The sequence below is a fragment of the Eubalaena glacialis genome, chromosome 12, assembly GCF_028564815.1.
Source record: "Eubalaena glacialis isolate mEubGla1 chromosome 12, mEubGla1.1.hap2.+ XY, whole genome shotgun sequence".
Lineage (NCBI taxonomy): Eukaryota > Metazoa > Chordata > Mammalia > Artiodactyla > Balaenidae > Eubalaena > Eubalaena glacialis.
This window is the reverse complement of record NC_083727.1, coordinates 7,779,553-7,800,312: the sequence shown is the minus strand read 5'-3', so window position 1 is coordinate 7,800,312 and position 20,760 is coordinate 7,779,553. Positions and strand designations below refer to the sequence as shown.

The window sequence follows — 20,760 nt, the reverse complement described above, 5'->3', positions numbered from 1 at the left end:
TTTATTTTGTGTCTGGAAGTTTGTACCTCTTAATTGCCCTCCCTTATTTCTTTCCGGATTCCTTTTTGACCTTGAAAGAATATCATGTGCTTTTGTTTTAAACAACTAGTCTTTCACTGTATACCATTTCATGATTTGATTTTTGAACCAAGTGAACGAACTCGCTTTTTAAACAATTAAATGTGTTTACAAAACCAGCTGACTTTGACCTCAGAGGGCTGCTGAGAGAGAGATTCCCGGCGAGGAGGGGGAGCAGCTGCTCGCTGAGAAGGTGTAGCCTAGACGAGGGCGTTTCCATGCTCACGTACCGAGCTGGTCACTGCACTTGACATAGACGAGGGCGTTTCCACGCTCACGTACCGAGCTGGTCACTGCACTTGACATAGACGAGGGCGTTTCCATGCTCACGTACCGAGCTGGTCACTGCACTTGACATAGACGAGGGCGTTTCCATGCTCAGGTACCGAGCTGGTCACTGCACTTGACAGCGCCCACGGGGGGCCGGGCAGAGACCTGCCAGGTCAGTCTGGCTTGCTTCCGTGATTCCCTGTCATGGAGTCAGCCCGCTGGTCCTCTGTTCTCTTCCAGTGACTCTGGGTCGGATGCTGGAGACGTGCAGTGGCTGGTTGGGCCCCCTCTTGAGGTGCTGTCCTCAGGGCCTGGCCCTGTAGTAAGTGCTTAGTAAATGTCTGTTGACTGACTGAAGGGCTGCTTTAAACGCCTTCAAGGCCACTGCTCTGCAGAGAAGGAAAGTCCAAGCTCTATTGAACACAGCCTGGAAGATTTTGACAGACTCCCGTTTTATTAGCAGCTGGTCCTGCAAACGCGCCCAGACCCAGCCATCAGATTACTCACGAGCCCCTGCAGGCCCTGTGCCGCCTCTTCACGGGCCTTCCTGCTGGACTGCCTCCGCCCGCCCCGTCCTCCTCCTCCGGCCTGTCCCAGCTCCGTGCTCCCTTCTCCTCACACCCAGGGGCACTGCTGCTGGTGTGCCTGCAGCAGTGGTCAGGCTCCACGCCACAGCCCTGGTCAGGGGCCCAGCCACTGGAGTGAGAACCTTTGCGTCCATAAGGCCTGCGTCTAGTCTAGTTGGCCTCCTGCGGTCCCCCAGCTTCAGGGTGTGCGTGTGTCTGTGTGTATATATACACGCACACTTGTGTGCGCACGTTTATTTATTCTTGGTTAATGAAATCATTTTCAGACCTTTTCACTGCCTTCATTCACCAGCGCTAGGAAGTTGGTTTAGTTTTAAGCCTTCGTCCACATTTCAGGAAGAATGCAGTTTAACGCCCTTCACGAGTCTGCATTCATCCGAGTGGGCAAGAGTGGGAAGCCGCAAAGCCCGTCTCTGGCTGAGATTCTGGCTGAGATTCAGAGCTGCCACCTCGGCCCCTCACTGGCTCACCAGTTTGTGCCCTCGTTCCAGCCTGGGGGACAGCCCACTCGGGTCATGGCTCAGCCGGTTATGAGTGAGGAGGCGCGGGGCCTTCCCGGGTCTCGGCTGCCCTCGGGCGTGTCGCTGCACACGCTGTGCTCCCTGGTGCTCCAGCGGTGGCCGGTCGTGAGGATTTTGAGTCTCCAACCACAAAGTTGTCCACACAAGCGCCTCTCCCTTCTGACACCAGCTGCAAGTTCAGGGGGCTCCATCTCCGCCTCAGATTTGATAATTCACTAGAGGGATGCTCAGAGCTAAGAGCTGTTTTAGTCGTGCTTACAGTTTATTACAGTGAAAGGATATAGAGTAAAATCAGCCAGTGGGAGAAGTGTGTAGGGTACAGTCTGGGAGGGAGCCAGACGCTTCTGTTATCTTCTCCCTGTGGAATCAGGATGTGTTATGTTCCCAGCATAAACGTGACAACACACACACAAAAGCTTAGGAACTGACCAGGGAAGCCCACCCATCCCTCAGTGTCCAGAGGTTTTATTGGGGCTTCATTGCGTAGGCTTGACTGGTTGATCACTCGGTTGGTTGGTTGGTTGGTTGGCTGACTGGCTGGTTGGTTGGTTAACTGATTCGTTGGTTGACTGGTGGGTTTGTTGACTGGCTGGTTGGTTGGTTGGTCAAGCTCGGTCTCCAGATGGACTGATACCGTGTAGGCAGCCCCCCCTCCAGATCATATTGTCAGCTGAGGACAAAGGCCAGACCTCTTTTTGGGCAAGGTTCAAGTCTTTCCCACATTCTGACTTAGGGCAGGGGCCCCATAATGTGTGTTGAGCAGTCTGTGAGAGCTCATCTGGGACATTTGATGAAGGACACTTACGTCTGATTTTAAGTCTCTGCAGACTTTTTACAGGCTATGAAAAAGTAAACTTGGCCCACTACTGAAACACCAGTGGTAATGGTGCTGTGCTTGTGTGTGCACCTGCCTCGTTGACAGATGGCGATCTGGATGTGGTGTTTGCCTCTTCCTCCAAGTGTGGAAAAGACAAGACGAAATCTGTCTCCTCCACCATCTTCTTCCACTGTGACCCCTTGGTGAAGGACGGGATCCCGGAGTTCAGCCACGAGACCGCCGACTGCCAGTACCTCTTCTCCTGGTACACCTCTGCCGTGTGTCCTCTGGGGTAAGTGGGGTCCTGCCCCACGGTGTTCCCTTAACTCCAGGAGCATTGAGGCTGTGTCCCAAGATGAGTTGTTGGGAGGGAGAAGCTATTACCTGGGCTGTGATCACTGTTTCTTCCCAGAGAAGAGAGCCGTGTTCCCGGGAGACGAGGGCGGCCAGCGTGTCCCTGAGTCTTTGCTCCAGAAGCGCCTCTGTGCTTTCGGGGCCCTGCAGCGGGATCAGCGAGGCCTGGGGGAGGCGTGTTGCCCAAAGCTCGGCTTTTCTCGTTCCCTTAGTGGCGAAGGGCCGTGTGGCCGGAGGATCGCCCTTCCCCGTCCTCCTGCCTCAGTCTCATCATCAGAGGGGTTTGCCCGCTGTTGTCCTCCACCTCTGGTGGATCTCGTCTCGCTGTGGGGGGCTGCGAAGGCAGGGCCACCGCCTGAGCTGGGCCTCGCTAGGCACTGGCGGTGGCTGAGCGGTGTGACCTCCCCGCAGGGTGGGCTTCGACAGCGAGAGCGCCGGGGACGACGCGCAGGAGCGCACGGGGCTCTCGGAGCGGAGCCAGGCCGTGGGGGCCGTGCTCAGCCTGCTGCTGGTGGCGCTCACCGGCTGCCTGCTCGCCCTGCTACTGCATAAGAAGGAGCGACGGTGAGGAGAGGGGAGTGGGCCGGGGGGCCGGCCAGTGGTTCAGGGTCGGAATCTGGGCTCCTTTTTTTGAGCCCATCAGCAGCCAAAGTGTGGAAGCGGTCCCCAAAGCTGTGTTTTGCAAACGTCTGCATCCTTGTGGCGATGTGTCCTGTCTGACCAGGGCTGTGGACCCTGTCAGGTCACGTGGCAGATGCTCTGCGGGCCTTGGCCTGGCCCACCTGTTCCCAGGATGTGGCTCTCTGCACGTGTCCACAGATGGACAGAGAGTTAAACACCTGTCACGAGCTGACTTCCTTCTGATCAGCTGACTTGTCTGCCCTTTAAAAGGGGAGCATTTGTTAGGTACCGGCTGTGACACCTCCTCCATTGGCTCCCCTTTGCTGGTGAAAGGTCTTGTCACTCACAGGCAGCAGGACCGTCCAGCAGATTTCATGTCACGCATGAATGAGGCCCAGGACTCTGTGTGTGGTCAGCCCTGTCCAGAGCGCAGGGATGGTCCAGCTCTGGGGCTGCCTGTTGCCTCTCTCACCTGCCCGAGGAGCCAGAGGCAAAGGAGAGAGGGTCGGGGAGTGCTGACCGCAGCCATCCCGACCCTGAGAGGCCGTCAGTGGGACGCAGGATCGGAGCGGGAGGTCTGGGTGTGAGCCGGCCCTGTGTTCGTCCGTTGGCCCAGTAATCTCAGCGCAGCCCTGGGGTGGTGGGAAGGTGTGGGTCGTCGTATTGACGTGAAAAAGCAGAAGGACAAGTGCTGGGAAACCCACTCTGGCCCTTCTTACACCCTGAAAACGGGGAGCAGGATTTGGATCCGCATCTGTCTGACTCTAGAGCGTTCTTCCTGCTGAACTGGTTTACAGCCCTGCTGTGGTGGGTGAGGGAGCGCTCGCTCTTGGGGCTGCAGCCCCCTGGGGGCGGGCACTCGGGAGCCGGAGGGGGCGCGGCTCCAGCCTGGAGTAACGTGGGGCTCCTTCCAGGGAGACGGTGATGAGCAGGATCACCAGCTGCTGTCGGAGAAGCGCAAGCGTGTCCTACAAATACTCGAAGGTAATTGATGCCTGCCGGGGTCTTGGGCGACTCGCACGCGCGCACGCGATCGAACTGTTGTCACGATGTCGGTCAGCGACTACAGGAACCTGTCATCGCGGGAAGTTTGAAATGGACAAAGGGAAAATGTTCCTCTGCTCTTAACCCGAACACACATCTTGTTCTTTTTCCTTCAAGTGTTTCTCATTGTGGTGGCAGCTGATTTCTTACAGCGTTTAGTATTTAGCTTACTTCTACTTTTTTGGCTATTCTACAAAAAAAGATAGTAATGAAAATTTCTGTGCCTCTGGCATTTGGATGACTTCCTTAGGATAAATGTCTAGAAACAGGCCAGAGGGCCTAAATGCACTCGTGGCTCTTGAGTGTGCTGCCAGCTGCTTTCTGGAAGCCTTCCCTCAACTACACTCATCCTCGCGTCCCCCCGCGCGGCTCCTGTCCCTGCTGCCCGAGGGCACCTGGAGCAGAGGGGCCCCGTCCCCCGGCACCGCCGCCTTGTCGCTGGCCGCCTTCCTGCCTCCTGACACCATCTGCCGTGGTTGGGTCTCAGCAGGAGCTGGCAGTCACCAGCCCTCCCCTTCTCCCTGAGGGGGAGCACGGGACCGTGATGGCTGCGGTGGGCTGGGAAGAGGGCCCCGCCTCTGGGTGGGTCATGGAGGGAGGGGGGCAGAGGAGGCCGACGAGGTCTCAGGCGGACCCACGGTCTCTGCTGTGTCCCGGCAGGTGAACAAGGAGGAAGAGGCGGACGAGAACGAAACTGAGTGGCTGATGGAAGAGATCCAGCTGCCGTCGCCGAGGCCCGGGAAGGAGGGGCAGGAGAACGGCCACGTCACTACCAAGTCCGTGAAAGCCGAAGCCCTCACCTCCCTGCACGGGGACGACCAGGACAGCGAGGACGAGGTGCTGACCCTCCCGGAGGTGAAAGTGCACCCGGGCAGAGGGGCCGGGGCTGAAGGCGTGCACCCACTGAGGCCCCCGCCCAGGAAGGCGCTTCGGGAGCGAGCGGACGACCGGGTGGGGCTGGTGAGTGTGGAGCAGGCCAGGAGGGGGAGGCCCCGGGCCGCGCAGAAGCCCGTGAGCTCCTTCCACGACGACAGCGACGAGGACCTCCTGCACATCTAGACTGCGGGGTGCGCTCGGCGACTCCGCCGGCACCTCCAACCAAATAAGACTTCGACTCCGTGATGCTTCTATCATTTTTGCCTTTAACAAAAACTGTTTCAAAAGGGAAGAGTTTTGGTGATGGGGGAGAGGGTGAGGAGGTGGGTGCCGCTCTCTGTGGTCACCGAGATGGGGCATCGCTCCAGCTGCCAGAGGGCGGCGCCGGGGCCGCATGTTTAGTCCCAAGTCCTCGCATAGAACGTGGCCGCCGGGCGCTTCCTACCGCGCCTGGGCCAGATGCCTCTCGGAACAGAGGGCTGCGTTTGCGGAAAACCCTTGCTGCTTTAGGCCCTGTAGGGTATTTGATCATTATATTTTAGCATTTAATTCTCTCCTCCTATTTATTGACTTTGACAATTACTCAGGTTTGCGAAAAAGGAAAAAAACAACAACAACAACAGTTTTTTCCTGCCGGCAGGGGGTAATCTATCTGTCCATCCCTTAGCAGGGAGGCTGTTGGGGCGGTCGGGTGGTTCCATATGAGGTTTTGAACTCCACGACATGCCCTCTAGGTTAGACTCTGCCGTTCTGTCTCTTTTCCCTTTTGCTCCTGTCTCGTAAGGGCGCGTGCGTGCACACACACACACACGTGTGGGTCCCTAGTGCCTGGGCTCTGGAGGGTCTGCCTGCTGTCTGCCTCTGGTCAGTAACGGCTGCAGCTCTTTGCATGACATCTTCAGTCCTAGGCGCACAGAGCACAGTTATCAGTATTTCTTTCGCCAGCTGGTGAAGTTAAACAACCCACCCAAAGATTGATTTGTGCGTGTGTGTGTGTGTGTGTGTGTGTGTGTGAGAGAGAGAATGGAGTTGAGATGTCAGACTTTTTTCCGGACTTGGGGGTGTAGGTCTCACCTCTTCAGGTTCTCATGATACCACCTTTACTGTGCTTATTTTTTTTTTTTTTTTAAGAAAAAAGTGTTTATCAACCATTCGACCTATAAGAAGCCTTAATTTGCACAGTGCGTGACTCACGGAAATTGCATGAAAGCCAGTGGGCCAGATTCTCGCCCCTAGCGTTGCACCTGGATTCCTGCTCGGGGCGGGTGGGGAGGGGGGGGCGGCCAAGGCCGGCCTCTCAGTCTGCAGGACGGGAGGGCGAGACCACTGTCCTTCCCGGCTGTTGGCTCCTTTCTTGAAGTGTTTAATGAATGACTTTTCTTGCATTATAGAACTGTATATAGACTCAGTGGTATTCATATCCTGGAAAGCAAACCAACCTACAGGGTTCCTTGGTTTGTACTCCGTTTGGCTGGCTTATTTGATTTCAACATGAGTGTATTTTTAAAAATTGATTTCTTTCCTCATTTTTTTTCAATCAAATTTACTGTAATATGAAGTATTCAACAATTTGAATAAAAGATAAATTATTAACTGGTTGTTCCTGCTTTTTCCCCATGAGCGTGAAAAGCTGCCTGGTTAGTTGCCACGCCCAGTGCCATCTCTGTGCCTCCTGTTACGTGTCCGGATGGCAGCCGGCCCTTCACGAGCAGCACATCAGCCTTCTCTCTGGAGTCTCCCTGCGTGTCGGTGCTCACCCGAGGCCCCCGGGGCTTCTGTCAGCTTCGTCCACACCTGATTCTTCCTCCTTCCGAGAAAGGGTATTGTGACCAAAACAGCCACCGCGCGTGCAGATCCCATGCTACCAGAAAGCATCCTGGTGCGCAGCCCAAGCTAACATGGGGGCAGGAGGGGTTCTCTTGCACAGATTTGGTTTCCATCTGAAATTACTGACACGTAATGAGAGCTTCTTAGATATTAATGTGAAAGCAGACCAAACAGGGAGTTACTACAATGTCAATGTCAACGTCAACGACTAGACTTCTCGGAGTTAGCATCCTTCCCGCCTCATTTTCTGATTATTTCCAATTGGGGTGACTTTTTTTTTATTTTTAAGGATTTTACAATGTCTCTCCTGAGACAGACACTCTGGGGTCTTATGAAGGTTTACATTGTGACGCCAGAGTTGCTGGTCCTCGGACACTGTGTCCAGGGGGCTGTTCTCCAAGCCACTCCCTTCCTGCTGAGACGCAGGAGGCCCTCTCTGTCCGGAGGGGCACTTGCGGTGCTCACTGGCCCTGCTGGTAAACTTGATGGTGGGGAGGCTCTCCATCTGCACCTCGGGCCACCTGCCCTGCTGCCCAGCTCGTGCCGGCCGCAGAGGGATGGGGAAGTGACCGTGTGCGTGAAGCTTTTGCTCAGGCTCTTTTCTTGAGCCCCTGCAAACAGACTAACAGTCCGTGCCAGCAGTGGTCACAGGTAGTTTAGGAAACCACTCCCTGACAGCAAATAGGAATTAGAATCTTTTAAGATTCTAATTAGTTTCCTTTTAACCAAATTTTTTAAGCCCCCCCGCTTTTTTGAGACTGTCCATTGAATGGTGGAGGAATGGGATAAGTGGAAGGTCAGGATGGTGTAGGCAAACCCTGGGCCCAGGAAATACACGGGGGAGTGGAAACATGGCTCCCGCCAAGAACATTCTAAATGCAGCTGAATCCAGTTCTCCACCAACCTCTGACAGGCTGATCATCCGACGATTCCTTTAGGGAGGCCGACTGCCACCCGGGCATTCAGAAGGAATTCTTTGGTCCCTTTGTACCAGTTGAAGAAGTGGGCATGGAGGTCTTAGCTCCCGTCCAGGGGATCAGGTCACAAGGGGATGTGGTGTGCCTCGGGAGCGGAAAGTACTGGCCAGCTTAGGTTGACAAAACCCCCTTCACCAGCTTTGGAGAATCCCCATGACTCTGACTTCGCAACACAACTTCTTATTTCCCCAAATGAACGTGGCTGACGTGGGGCCGGCGTCTCTCAAGGGAAGCTGAGCGTGCTGTGCCTCCTGGAAGGACGGGTACCCGGGGTGGCTCGCTGCACAAAGCCCGGGCGGGGTGGCCTGTCCGGGTGGTCCTGCAGCTCCTCTCTGGGCTGGGGTGGGGACGGAGGGGCTGGAGGGGCTGCAGAGGTAAGGCTGGAACAGTCCTGGAACTTGAAGAGTCCCATGGAAGTCGCTGTCAGTACCACCCTGGGGGAAATACAGTGTTTCCCCTAAACATAGAGGGAAAGGCCAAAGTTAGGCTGTGAATTATTAGTTACTCATATTTCTTTACCTCTTATTCTATTTTGTTTTGACCAGTTTGTGAATCAAATTCAATGAAATTTATACTGTTACTTTGATACTCACGGAGTTAGAGGAAAGCAAAGTTGAGTGGTCCTGCTGGTCATCCCCCCTGGACAAGGTGACAATGCAGGTCACCCGGCAGCTGGTCTCAGCGCCGTCCTGGAGAAAGCGGCCCGGGGAGCAAGCCTCATTCCACCAGAGCAGGGAAGTGACGTGGGTGCCGGATCCCATGGGGTGGGTGCGTAGAGGGTCAGGTTCCCAGGCAGACCCTGTGACACTTGGCTGCAAATTAAAAAAAAAAAGTTGACAAAGCATACAAAGAATTTGAACATACAGGACCAAGAACTTTTTTCCCTCAACTGTGCTAGAGTGAGCTGCCTCCCTGGTGCCTTGTCATCCCAGGCCCCTCAGGATGTCACCCCCCACGAACACAGTGCACCCTCCGGACCCAGAACACCCACGTGGTCCTGCCAGTTGTCATGGCAACACCGTTTTCACTAAGAGGACCCCATTCAGAATCCTGTCCAATTCAGTTGCCCTGTCTCTTTTGAGTTCCCCTCAGTCTGGAAAGTTCCTCAGCCTTTCTTTGACTTTGGTGACCTTGACACGTGAGGTCACCCTCCTCATCCTGATGGCGCTCTGACACGCCTGACGGTCACTCTCCCCTCAGGGACGCCCTCGCCCACCCTGCTGCTGGGACGAGGCCTGTCCTGCTCTGCCCACCTCATGGCTTTGGGACTCGTTCTGGAAGCACGGGACAAGAGGCGAGGGGCTCAGGATGATCGAAATCACACTGGAACTAGAAGATCGCGTTGGCATACGGACGGATTGTCGTATAGTGGCATTTCCCTAAGTGCGCCCCACGGAACACTTGTTCTGTGTGATTATGACAGATGTTCTGCAAAAATTGGAAACGACTTACGTTCAAGAAAGTTTGGAAAATGCTGAATGAAAGGTAAATGGCTTTTGTTGCTATGAGGCTTCTCAGAGAGTCTTTAGAAGGAGACACTGCTGGGCGAAATTAGAGTAGGAAACGTGGCCGGTGAGTCTCCGAGCAGGGGAACGGCACGCAGCAGTCCCTGGATGCTGGCCCGCGTCCCCTTGGGGGACCTGGTGGGGCGTGGACAGCCCGCTGAGGGTGCTGTCACCGTGGGCATGGCTCTGTTGTTCTCGGGACAGTCCTGAGGAGCAGGCTCGTGGGTTGTCTGTTCGAGAACACACTGCGGCTGATGAATGACAGGCCAAGTGGGCACCCGCTACCTCAGACCTGCCCTCCCCAGAGGAAGCCTCCGCTCCCTCCCCCCGCCTTGCCCCTGCCATTTGTGTCGCCCCAGTACTTCTCTCTCCTTGGGGTCAAGTTCCCCAAGAAGTTGACCCTGAGCCCTGATCTTGAAATACAGTTGACCCTTGAGCAACACGGGTTTGAACCGCACGGGTCCACTTAGACGCCAATTTTTTTCAATAAATACCACAGTACTACACGCTCTGTGGTTGGCCGAATCCGTGGATGCGAAGCTGTGAGTATGGAGGAGGGTGACTCTGGGCTTGAGCATCCCCGGACTTCAGGACACATGGGGGCCCTGGCACCAGCCTCCTGTGGATACCAATGGACCGCTGTACTGGAACCACTGAAATGGTGCTCTGACCCCATTCTTCATTTATTTCCCCACATTTGAACGCTGGGGTATAGACGTTGTTACGGGTTGAATCTCGTCTCCCCAAAATCCACACGTTGAAGTACTAACCCCAGTACCTCAGAATGTGACATGGAGACAGGGTCTTTACTGGGGTGATAAGTGAGGTCAGTGGAGTCAGTCCTAACCCACTAGGGCTGTGTTCTTATAAAAAGGGGAAATTTGGACACAGGGACAGACGGCACCGTGGGAAGAGGTGTGAAGAGACAGGGAGGAGCCGGCCATCCGCAGGGCAAGGACGGAGGCCTGGGACAGCCTTCGCTCGGCCCTCAGTAGCAACCAACCCTGCCGACACCTGAATTTTGGACTTCTGGCACCCAGATCTGTGAGGCCATGTATTTCCGTTGCTTAAGCCACCCAGCCCGTGGTACTTTGTTACAGGAATTAATCCAGAGACCAGAGGCCCAGCCTCTGGCCTCCAGGAGCTCACAGCCTCCCAGAGCGGCCGGGCAGTGATGAGACACGTGGAGGGGGACCCCATGGCTGTGCCAGGCGCCGGCCCCTAGGCCAGGCTGCCCTACATGACCTTTCACTGCCTTTCATGCCCATCATGGTCCACGCCAGTCGCCTTTCCTGGGATTTCTTGAAAAGGCTATGCAGAAAATCCATGCAAACAGTCCTGAAAGTCTTTCAGGCCAGGTACCATGAGAGACGCTAGCACACCTCCTGAGTCACGGTGCAGGTTACAGTTGTGCCCACAGGTGCAGGGCCCTGGGGTGGCAGCTGGCGCGGATACATCTTTAACTGTGTGCCAGGCAGTTGACAGATACCAACTCATCTAATCCTCATGGCAACCCTGTGGAGTGGATACTCCTGGTATCCCAGTTTGCAGATGGAAAACTGAGGCCCTGAGGGTTAGGCAGTCAGTCTAAGGTCACAGCTGGTGAACGACGGAGATGGCATTTGAACCAAGTTCTTCTGGCTCAGGATTTGCGCCCTTAACTGCCTGTGTATACTAGCCCCTCAGAGGCCAGTTCACAGGTGGGAATGAGGCAGGAGGTCGCCGGTGGGTAGGTTGTGAAGGGAGGGGTCAGGCTTGGCGTTGGCTTTGCATCCAAGTAGCTCCTGCAAGTTAGTTAGTTGCTTAGCTTGGATTCTCATGTGAGGAGAGAGTGCTTCCTGCTTTACTGGGTTAGCATGGAGACTGAGAAGTAACAGCTGGCGCTTGGTCTGTGCTCAGTGCATCAGCATCGTTCTTGGTGGGAGAGAAGGGCCCACAGACTGGGGCTTAAACAACAGAAATTAATTTTCTCACAGTCCTGGAGGCTGGAAGTCTGAGGTCAAGGTGTTGGCAGGGCTGGTTTCTCCTGGCCTCTCTCCTTGGCTTACAGACAGCCGCCTTCCTCCAGGTATTCACATGGTCTCCCTGCCCTCTGTGTGTGTCTGTGTCCTAATCTCCTCTATATAAATAAGAAACTCTATGTATAAGTTAGGGCACAAACTACTGACCTCATTTTAACGTAATTACCTCTTTAAAGACCCTGTTTCCAAATTCTGAAGTACTGGGGTTAGGGCTTCAGCATGTGAGTTTGGGGTGAGGGAGAGCTCAGTTCAGCCCCTAACTGGGAACAGAAGCTACAGTGCACTCAGGAGGTGGAGAACACAGACGCTTTTCAGGCCGGGCTCCTGGGAACCTCTGAACACCCCTTAGGGGCACCCCTACGTGTGCACACACATGCACACACACACAGTGCTGGCACACCCGTAAAACTAGATCCAGTCATCAATGTAAGAACTGTTTCTTGCATGCTTTCTATCTGCTGGGCACAGTGGAGCTTGGCAGTTGTGAGCAAAATAGAGTGTTTCTGAGTCCCATGGTCCTGAGTCTCTTCTTTTAACTGTCTTTTCTTTTTTTAATTTAATTTAATTTTTTTTTTTTTTTTGGCCCCATGGCATGCGGGATCTTAGTTCCCTGACCAGGGATTGAACCCATGCCCCCTGCAATGGAATCAAGGAGTCCTAACCACAGGACCGCCAGGGAATTCCCTTAACTGTCTCTTCTTTTTTTCTGTTTTGGATTTTCACCAGAGACCAGCCTGGGAAACGCATGTCATCCAAGAGGGGGAATTTGTGCATTTGTGCACATCCAGGAGGAGTCATCGGACTCTCTCCCCTGCTGTCATAACAACAGCTTGTTTTGACCGCTCACCCTGACCCAAGGCCTGAGCTTTAAGTCCATCTGCTGTGTCCCACCCGAGTTGGTCTGGCCCGCAAGCTAAGCATGGGGTTTATGTTTTTAAATGGTCGAAAAAAATTAAAAGAAGAAGAATATTACGTGACACATGAGAATTAGATGAAACGAAAATTTCCATGTGCCGAAATGAAGCTCTATGGGGAGCTGGGCGCACGTGTTCATTTACGTCTCATCCAGGGCTGCGTTGGCGTTTGGACTGAAGGGGAGCAGCTGCAGAGACCAGACGGCCCAGAAAGGCCACTACGCCCGGGCATTTACCACGGGGCCCTTTACAGAAAAGCTTACCTCCCGCCCCAGGCTTTCTGATCCGCACAGCCACGCCATGGGGTGGGGCAGGTGCAGACCCATTTTGCAGCCGTGAGGATTAAGGCTTAGAAGATGTATAGCATACAGCTTGGTGCTGATGGAGGCGGGCTTTGAACGGGCTCGCTGACTCCAAAGCCCCTCTCCCATGCGCTGTCCACACGCTCTTTGGACGTGGCCCGCTTCACAGCAGCCCCCAGACTAGTCTCCTCGGTTAAGGGCAAGCCAGTCCTTCCGATGCTCAGGCCAAACGCCTTGGTGCCTCTGGACTCCTCGCTTGCTCTCATACCCACACCCAGCCCGTCAGCAAATCCTTTCCTCTCTACCTTCAATCATATCCTGAGTTTGCTTCTTTCCATCCCAGCCACCTGGGCCCGGCCTCTTGCCCAGGCTCAGGCTGTCTCCGGGGGCCCGCAGGGTAAAGCCCCAGTCCTGGCGGGGCCTGCAGAGCCCTGTGCCCTGGCCCGTGGCCCCTCTGGCATCCGTCCTTTTGCTCCCTCCGCTGGCTCTCCGGCAGTCCTGCTGGCCTCCTTGCTAAGCCCGCCGGGCCTCTGCTCTTGCAGGCCCCTCTCTCTGGAACGCTCTTCCTCCATCCGCAGGGCTCGCCCTCCTCCCTCCCTCAAGGCTCACATCACCTCTGAGAGGCCATCCCTGACCGCTGGTTCTGCGGTCACAGCCCGCACCTTCCTGCTCAAGATCTTCTCCGTCGCGCTTCCCACCTACTATCATACAGTCCAGCATTTCCCTTGCTGAGTACAGACTCTGCTCTGAGATGTTTGTTTCTTTGTTCACTGCTGCGTCCTCAGTGCCCAGAGCAGAGCCTGGCAGACAGTAGGTGCTCTACTTTGTGCAGTGGGTGAGTGAGTGGGTCCCTTTGCGGGGACAGGGCGGTGGGTAGCTAAGGGCTGGGCGGGTTCTCTTGGACAAGCCTTCCACACCGTGTCGCGAGGCTACCCTGCCCTGGAATGTTGGAGCCTCATCAGGAATAGAACCGAACGGGCTCCTGCCTGCACTCGTGGGCTGGCCCACATCCCAGGAGCCCCAGCCTCAGTGGTGGCATCTGTGCGCACTCGGCCCTCTGAGCTCTGGAGGTGGGGAGGGTAGGTAGGGATTTAATAATGCCCGGCTTCTGCTGCCTGTCTCCTGGGACAGGTGAGGACAAGAAGACTGTCATGGGCAGCTGAGGCAGACGCAGGCCATTGGGAGGACAGTCCCGGTCCCTGGAGGAGAAGGTGGAGGCCGAGGGCTCCTCTGCTTTGTCCCCTGATTGAGGCCTGGGCGGGAGCATCCTGGCTGGCGGACTTCTGTGTCAGTGGCTTGGGTGCAGGCAAAGCAGAACCATCAGAGCCGGCCGCTGGCTTCGGGGAGGAGCCTGGGGTGTGAGGGACAGTCCGTGCCCCTAAGAAAGGCTGGGCCTTTGATGGCCAGGCCGGAGCCTCACGGCGGGCTCCCGTGCTGTTCCCACGCTTCTGGCCGTTTCCGTGCTCCTCAGTGTAGATAACACCCGTCCCCTAATGGCCTTACTGAGCGGTGCTGCTTTGGAAGAAGGTGCCGGGGTCAGGGGCTGAGACGAGAGGTCTGCTCCACCAGGACGGTCCCCTCCTGACAGCACGGAGAGGGAAACAGTGACCCTGGGGTTCGGTGCCGGGACAGCCGCAGCCCACCCCGTCCCCGCCCCACTGCAGCACAGCCCGGGAGGAGGACGCCCAGTGGCGGCAGGAGCGGGGCCTCCGGGGCCGGGATCGCAGGGTGGCAGGCAGGCCCGTTCTCCCACAGCCCTTCTGGAAAGTCTGCCCGGTCGTGGTGAAGTCACGCCACTGTGAGGGTCACCTGAACCTCGGGAGCCCTGGTGGCCGGCTTTTCACCTGCAGATCTGGGCTTGCCCCTAACGCCTCTTCCTTCTCTGTTTTCCCGGAGGGGAGCCCGGCCTCTCTTCTTACGTCTGAGGCCTCGGGAGGTCCCAAGGCGTGGGGTGAACTGTCCTGGAACAAAAGAAGCATATTTGCATGAAATCTGTGTTTCATTGGCCATTGGGCAAGTTGAGTGGCAGCACAAGAGTCCTGGAAACTTGGGCACTGGGCACTGGCCCTGGGGCTTTCAGTGCATCGATTTCTTGAGAATTGGCCGAGAGCCAGCAGCATGACAGTGGACAAGGGACTGACCTCTTGGGCCTTGGTTTCTTGTCTCTAACACGTGGGTAACTCGAGGGTTCTCGCAAGATCATGTAAATATCAAGATCAGGGAGGAGCCTGGCCCGTCACCCGAGAGGCCAGTGAGGATGGTGGCACCAGCCTTTCCCAGTTGGCACTTACCCATGGGCCTTGGTCGCTTCTACCCTCTGCAATCTGAGCCCAGGAGGACCCGGCCACCCCGATGTGCACCTGGACCAGGGGCTGGGAGACGGGGGGAGGGAGTGATGCAGGGCGAGGGGAGGGCCTCCCTGCTCTCCGGTCCAATAGGAACAAAGAGCTCCCAGGCCACGGAGAGCCGGAGGGCGCCCCTGCCCAGAGCCGGGAGGCTGCCCTCTCCCCGGAGAAAAGTGGGCAGTGGTGTCCGGCCTGGCCGGGGAGGCGGGGGCAGGGAGGGTCCTGCTTCCTCCCCAGGTTGTGTTGGGAGCAGGATCGCACCCTGGCTGCTTCCCAAGCTGAGGACTCATGTCAGGGGAGCCCGTGCATTTGGGGCTGGTTGTGTTAGAAACCCCAGTAGCTTCCTCCAATGCAGGGAACACCCAGCTCTCCCTGCTCCCGGGAGGCCCCTTCGCTCTTCGCACAGGACACTTCACTTTTGGTCACCAAATGTGGGGTGTTTTCCCCACGCCAAGCACTTCTCTGCAATACCAGCTGAGTGTCCCACAGTGTAGCCCAGTTCTGACACCATCTACCTGGAGAGAGCGTCAGACCCCGCAGGTTAAGGGCTCGGACCCACGACACTGCCCCCGCCCCTCAGATGCCAATCACTGTTAGGTCCCCAGGTTACCCACAATTCTGTGCGACTTAGCTGTAACTCAGGGTCCCATCACCTCTTCCCCCTTTGGATTCAAGTGATTTGCTAGAGCGGCTCAGAGAAGACAGGGAAACATTGATTGGTTCGCCAGTTTATTAGAGGATATGGTGAAGAATCAGAAGAACAGCCAGAAGAGGAGATACACAGGCGAGGTCGGGGAGGATCCCAGAGCAGGAGCTGCTGTCCCCATGGGGCTGGGGTGTGTGGGTGTGTTCGCTCCGAACCCCGGCTGCTGGGATTCTAATGGACACTTCACCACGTCGTCGCCATGAACCCCCGTTTCAGCCCTTCTCCCTGCTCAAGAGAATGGGGGCAGGGCTGAAAGTTCCAAGTCTCTAATCATGGCTTGGTCTTTCCTGTGGCCAGGAGCCATCCAGGAGCCCACCTGGGGCCACCTCGCTGAACGGAAGACACTCCTATCGCTAGGAAATGTCAAGGGTTTCAGGGGCCCCGTGCCAGGAACAGGGCGGGTGGGGGGAGACCAAGATATAGTTTCTATTATCTCACTCAGCGCCTGGCCTGGACTTGCCGAGGCCCTGCCTTGCGGAGGTCCGCCCCCAGCCCTCTTCCTTCCCTCCCCAGCAGTGAGCGCTCAGTCCAGGCAGGGAGGGGGTTTGCAGAGCTGCAGCCCCCTGAGGCGGGCTGTATTAGCAGACCAGCCGGTGGCCAGCTCCCATTGTCCACGGAGTGAAGAGGCGAGGGTCCCAGGAACGAGGCGGTGTACTGGCAGCCCCTGCATCTGTTATCTGTCCCTCCTGTGTGCACAGGGAGGGACCTGGCCTGAATGTCCGGGCTGAGGTGGGGGGAGGGGGCGGCGTTTTCTGCCTGTGGCTCTCTGAGGTCTTCTATCAGCATCTCTGGCCGGGGCCCATGGAGGTCTGTGCCCAGACGACCCCCTTGGCCAGCTTTCCTGGGGATTCAGGGTGCCTCACAGACCAGCAGCCGGGAGCCTGCCTGGGGACGTAGTGAAGCTGGGTGAAGTCCCTCGTGGGTCCCAGAGAACGTGGTCATCCTACGTTGGGACAAGGAGGTAGGGAGACGGGTCCGTTTGGAGGGCTTGGCTCTCCCATCACCCCAGCCAGACCCTCACTCCCCCCTGCATCAGATGCCAATCACAAGTAGTAGGTCCTGTAGCTGTGCCTGGCGGCCAGCATGCTGTCTTTGGTTTATCTGGATGATAAAGAGTTTTAAAGTAGCTAATCCCTTTGGAAGAGACTGCGGGAGGCTCACGGCGCCCTTGCTCGCTGCTTTTGCGCTGTGAACTCCAACTCAACAGAATTAGGCCCCCAGCCCAGGAGACTCCCTGGCCCAGCAAACAATTTGGCCAGTCATCCTCCCGCCCTTGCCTGAAACCCGTACCGCAGGGTGAAAGATTATTTCCAGTTGGTTGGCTTCCAGGGGTGTTATGCTTAGACAGCAAGTTGATTTCAGACCAGTCCATTGCACAGAAACCCACATGAGGCACTGACCCCGGGCCCTGCGGCCGAAGAGGTCTGGTCAGAGCTATGAAGGTGCTGGTTCAGTCATGCTCACCGTGGACGACGTTCTGGAGCAGGTCGGGGAGTTCGGTTGGTTCCAGAAGCAAGCCTTCCTGATCCTGTGCCTGATCTCTGCCGCCTTCGCCCCCATCTACGTGGGCATCGTCTTCCTGGCCTTCACCCCGGACCACCGCTGCCGGAGCCCCGGGGTGGCCGAGCTGAGCCGGCGATGCGGCTGGAGCCTGGCTGAGGAGCTCAACTACACGGTGCCGGGCCCGGGGCCCGAGGGCCAGGCCTTCCCCCGCCGGTGCCGCCGCTACGAGGTCGACTGGAACCAGAGCGCCCTCGGCTGCGTGGACCCGCTGGCCGGCCTGGCCGCCAACAGCAGCCTCCTGCCTCTGGGCCCCTGTCGGCACGGCTGGGTGTACGACACGCCCGGCTCCTCCATCGTGACCGAGGTACGAGCGGGCCCTGCGCTGGGGCGAGCCTGTGGGTTTCGGGGCCAGGGAGGAAATATATGACGAAGAGTACCAGGTTCAGCTTCACGTCAGGAAAGAGGGAGCGGGGCTGTGTTCCCTGAACGCTGGCATCAGCAGGCTCCAGGCTGGGCCCTCGGGATCCTTCCCTTGTCTAATCCTCCACAGACTCCGGGTGTTAAAGGAAGAAACTGAGGAGAGACCATCGAGAGCCAGGCTGAGCTGGATTGCTTGGACGCGGGTCTCTGGGGAGACCGGGGCTCCTCTTCTCTCTGCCCCGCTGGCTCCTCCGCAGGCCTGCAGAATTCACCTGGGGTCTAGCTTCCCCACTGTTAGAATTGTGAAGCGCCCCCCGTCCCTCCCCCCCTCCCTCCCCCCCCGCATTCAAGAGCCATGGACACGTGACAGCTAACCACTGGCCTCTGAGGTGGGTGGAAGCTGACCTGGAGTCAGACAGAATCCCAGCCAGGCCCCGGATTGGCTGAGCGTTACTGAGTAGGTTACTCAACCTCTCTGAGCCTCAGTTTCCTCATCAGTAAACCAGCAATGATAATGCCCTGCCTTCACAGGGGTCAGCATGAAGGTGCTGACCAGACAAGCCGAGCTACGCTGGGTGTCCCACTGACGGCCCACGGGAGAGGGGGATGGTGGCAAAGGCTTTTCCTGCATAGTTTAATGAGTTATCTGAGTGTTTGCTTTGCGAGTATTTTAGTTTAAAGGCACCAGGTTGTTTTTCCTTCACGGACCCTTTGGAAAGTGTTGTACCATGACAAGCACGGGCACTTGGAAACTGGCCTCAAGGTCACGTGGTGAAGCCGCAGACCCGAACTATGCAGAGTCTGTCTGTCAGCAAAGCTCGGTTTTGGTGAGGGTGCTACTCACCTGAAACAAGGGAACTGAGTAGTCTCAGCATCAACACATCTGGGCTCTTGCCGGAGAAAAGCGCTGTGTCCGCTCCTCTGGCCTCACCAGCTCACTGTCTCGAGGAGGGCGGGGGCCAGAGCAGGGAGTTTCCTCCAAGGGGGGAGCAGGGCAGGTGCTAGTGCACGAACATCTGACCTCCAAGGCATCCTCCAACGACAGATGTCCAATTGGAAGACTCATTTCCCAGGGATACTGAACTGTCCACTCTTCTCGCTGGGAATCTAGAAATAGACCAGGACGGGGAAGTGTTGTTCTCTGTGGCTGCAGTATACTCTGCTTGGAAAGGATCAGATGCAAGAATTCATCCACTCACTCCTCCATCTGTTCATTCAGTAAACGTATTCTGAGCTTTTCCTCTGTTCGGGCACTGGGTGTGATGCCAGGAGGGAGACAGAGAAGAAACCTCTGAGGTTTAAGGAGTTTGCAGTCTCCAGGGAGTGAGGGACAGATGGCAGTGGTGAGAATAAGACCGGCATCCCAGACCATGTGTGGGAGATGCGGAGGGGCCAGTGGGCTCTAAAGAGGGGGATCTTAGCTACTGAGCTGATCACGGGGGTCTTCCAGAAGGAGGTGGCATTTTTTAAAAAATTGAAGTATAGTTAATGTACAATGTTGTGTTAGTTTCAGGTGTACAGCAAAGTGATTCAGGTATACATACCTACATATCTATTTTTTTTTAGATTCTTTTTCCTTTAAGGTTATTACAAAATATTGAGTATAGTCCCCTGTGCTATACAGTAGGTCCTTAGGAAGTGGCATTTGAATGGAGCCTCGGGTGGTATTTTGAGCAGCAAGGAGAGGGAACAGAGTGGGCGGGGAAGCGTGAGCCAAAGCTCAGGGGAGAGGGAGCGGGTGCTACATTCGGACAGCAACGAGCTGTTAAATTGATTGGAATCCAGGGTCCAGCAGAGGAATTCCAGGGGAGAATGGTGGTGCCAGCTCACCTTCAGGCCAGAGCACTGAGTCCTTACGCAGGTCACCAGATAAAATACAGGACGCCCGTTAAATTTGAATTTCAGGTGAACAACGAACACTTTTTTAGGCTAATTAAGTCCCAGGTATTGCACAACATTTGATACAAATGTTGTGCAATACCTGGGAATACAACGGATGCTGGGAATGCAAATACTGCAGGGGGCATACTTATACAAAAAAAAGAGTTGTTTATCTGAAATTCCAATTCAACGGGGCACCATGTACTTTCTTTTTCCTCTAAATCTGGCCACCCTGCCTTCGTGCCAAACAAGGGAGCTTGCTAGTCAGGCAGAGGAGGAAGACCATCCTCGCTGGACCTTGGGGATGGTCCAGGCGCTGGTGGGCGTGGGGCTGGGGGCTTCCTCAGGCGGGGAGAGCTTGAGGAGGCCGAGACATGAGTCCCGGGGGGACTGTCAACCAACGTGGTTGTCACAGGAATGAAAAGAAGAACCGATTTAAGAGACACAGGCCCGGCGGGGGCTGGGGAGAAGGACGGGGCCAATTTGCCAGAGGGTTCTGGCTGGGGAGGAAGGGGAACCGAGCTCCTGAACACTGAGGCTGGAACACAGGGCAGTAGCTGTTCCTGCAGGTGTGGGAGGCTGGCCAGGTGGTGGCCTGAGCGGGGCAGTGGACTTGGAGAGGAGGGGACACAGAACCGACTGGCCAACTGTGGGCTTCCAGTTGCCCTACGATCCAGCGTTGGGGAGGCCTGGGAGGGTGAGGTGAGGGGCTGTAGGGTAGAGCTCATCTGGGGACCCGCTTAGTGTGAGGGGCGGTGGGACCCGGCTGGAGGTGATGAAGCGCCATGAGAGCGGGGGCCCTGAGGTCAGGAGCGTGAGAACAATTTCTCCTGGAAGGAGCGGGCTTCCCTCTAACTCTCCCTTCCCACTGCCTCGAAACCCCTTTTGCCTCCTCTCCGCATCCACAGCTGAAGCTTAATTTGGGGGGAATTCACCTTTGTTATTTATTTCTGCAGAAATAATCTTTAACTTGGCCTTGCCTTGGACATTGGAACTGGCTTAAGGGAGGACGATGAGGCGACCTGTTTGGATACCCGGCTCCGCTCCCCCCCTCGTCCTGGGGGCGGAGGTCAGGGTCCATCTGGGGCAGGAATGTGCCGTTTCCAATCTCGCCTGATCCCAGGGATCACCTGGGTTCCGATCCGTATCTGCTGAGACAGGATCCATGGGAACCTGTATTCTAACGAGGAC

The 20,760-nt window shown here is 56.3% G+C and overlaps 2 protein-coding genes across 4 annotated transcripts in view; both read left to right on the top strand.

Moving 5' to 3' along the window:
- Window positions 1-6,761, top strand: part of IGF2R (insulin like growth factor 2 receptor) — a 110,312-nt gene extending 103,551 nt beyond the window's left edge. The window contains exons 45-48 of the mRNA XM_061207284.1: window positions 2,379-2,565; window positions 3,039-3,191; window positions 4,163-4,232; window positions 4,953-6,761. Of these exons, the coding sequence (XP_061063267.1) occupies window positions 2,379-2,565; window positions 3,039-3,191; window positions 4,163-4,232; window positions 4,953-5,351 (809 nt within the window). The 3' untranslated portion in view covers window positions 5,352-6,761. The remainder of the gene's footprint in view (window positions 1-2,378; window positions 2,566-3,038; window positions 3,192-4,162; window positions 4,233-4,952) is intronic.
- Window positions 6,762-17,119: 10,358 nt separating this feature from the next.
- The window catches only part of LOC133102012 (solute carrier family 22 member 1), a 33,028-nt gene continuing 29,387 nt past the window's right edge, over window positions 17,120-20,760 (top strand). For 2 of the 3 annotated variants that reach the window (XM_061206922.1, XM_061206921.1), the window contains exon 1: window positions 17,120-17,632. In XM_061206922.1, the coding sequence (XP_061062905.1) occupies window positions 17,222-17,632 (411 nt within the window). In that variant the 5' untranslated portion in view covers window positions 17,120-17,221. The remainder of the gene's footprint in view (window positions 17,633-20,760) is intronic. The other variant, XM_061206920.1, reaches the window with a different exon arrangement.